The 1,256-nt window shown below is 60.9% G+C and overlaps 1 protein-coding gene across 1 annotated transcript; it reads left to right on the top strand.

The window, feature by feature from the left end:
- Positions 1-85: 85 nt before the first annotated feature.
- LOC104080847 (protein FAM163A-like) lies at positions 86-1,214 on the top strand. Its single transcript, XM_009583374.1, has 2 exons — positions 86-178; positions 813-1,214. The coding sequence occupies exons 1-2, from the start codon at positions 86-88 to the stop codon at positions 1,212-1,214; spliced, it is 495 nt and encodes a 164-aa protein (XP_009581669.1).
- The last annotated feature ends 42 nt before the right edge of the window (positions 1,215-1,256 follow it).

Raw genomic sequence — 1,256 nt, 5'->3', positions numbered from 1 at the left:
AAGCCATGGCAGGTGACCTTCATGTCCCGGGGTGACGCGTGTCCCTGTGGCCCTGCCTTTCAGAGTTTGATGGAGAATCGGTCGGATGACAGCGGGAACTGTTGTTATCACCGGGGGAATCCTAGCGACGGTGATCCTACTGTGCATCATCGCCGTGCTCTGCTACTGTAGGCTACAGGTGAGCACCGTGGCCGTCCCCCATCTTGCCACGAACCCCAGCAGCGTGGCTGCTCCTCGGGCCAAACTGCTGCTGCAGGAGGGGTCTCGGTGGGGGTTTTCTTGCCCGCGATGGGCAGGGAGTTGAAACCCCCTTTTCCCCCAGGTGCTGCAGTTACGTCCTTTCCTCCTCCCGGCGCGGGGGGACTCCCCTAGGGCTTTTGAGGATCTGCAGCGCTTGCTAATTTAGGTGCAGGCTTGGCTGGGTTTGCAATACCAGATGGAGACTTTTTTTTTTGGTTTTTTTCCCCCTGTAAATTAAACGAGGAGGCTTTCAACAACAGCTAGCTACAACCTCCTGCTCTTTAAAAGTTAATGTGAAGTCTGTGCCATGCACAGCGCCCGTGTGATGAAAAGCACGGCAGTTGCTTGGAGGAGTTTCCAACTGGCACTGGTTTCCAAACCTCGCTGCACGCTCAGGTCCCGGCCGGGTTTTGTCCCGCTTCTGCTGCCTTGCAGGACCCAGGTCGGAGCGGAGCAGCGAGAGGCCGACGGAGGTTTTCTCTGGCAGGGGAATGCGGCAGAGCTGGCTGCGAAGCCGAATCTGCCCTCTGGCTGCTCGCTCCCGTTAACGTAACCCCTTCCCTTTCGCGCAGTACTATTGCTGCAAGAAAGATGACTCCGATGAGGAAGAGGAGGAGGAGGAGGAGGAAGAGGAAGAGTCCGACCTTCCCACGCACTCGCACCTCGGCACGTGCAACGCCTGCAACTCCCGCATGGTGGATGGCCAGGGCAGCCCCGCGCCCCCCCCCAGCGAGCTCAACCAGCCCGGGGCTCACAACTACTGCCCGACCTGCTCCCCCTACGGCTCCCCCTTTTACATCCGGACTGCCGACATGGTGCGCAACGGGGGCGAGAGGGTGGCCTACACCCCCGCGTGCTACAAGGAGATGGGGCCGCCCATCAACATGGCCACCCTGCAAAGCTACCCGGTGAGCCGCCACGGCCTCCTCCGCGAGAGCTTCCCGAACCCGCGGGCTATCAGCACGGAGGTGTAGTCACCGTTGTCACTAGCACAGGGTGTCCCCAGCCGGCGCCCG

Source organism: Fulmarus glacialis, unplaced genomic scaffold (genome assembly GCF_000690835.1).
Source record: "Fulmarus glacialis isolate BGI_N327 unplaced genomic scaffold, ASM69083v1 scaffold28168, whole genome shotgun sequence".
Taxonomy (NCBI): domain Eukaryota; kingdom Metazoa; phylum Chordata; class Aves; order Procellariiformes; family Procellariidae; genus Fulmarus; species Fulmarus glacialis.
Note: the sequence above shows the minus strand (reverse complement) of the source record. Positions and strands in the feature narration are given on the sequence as shown.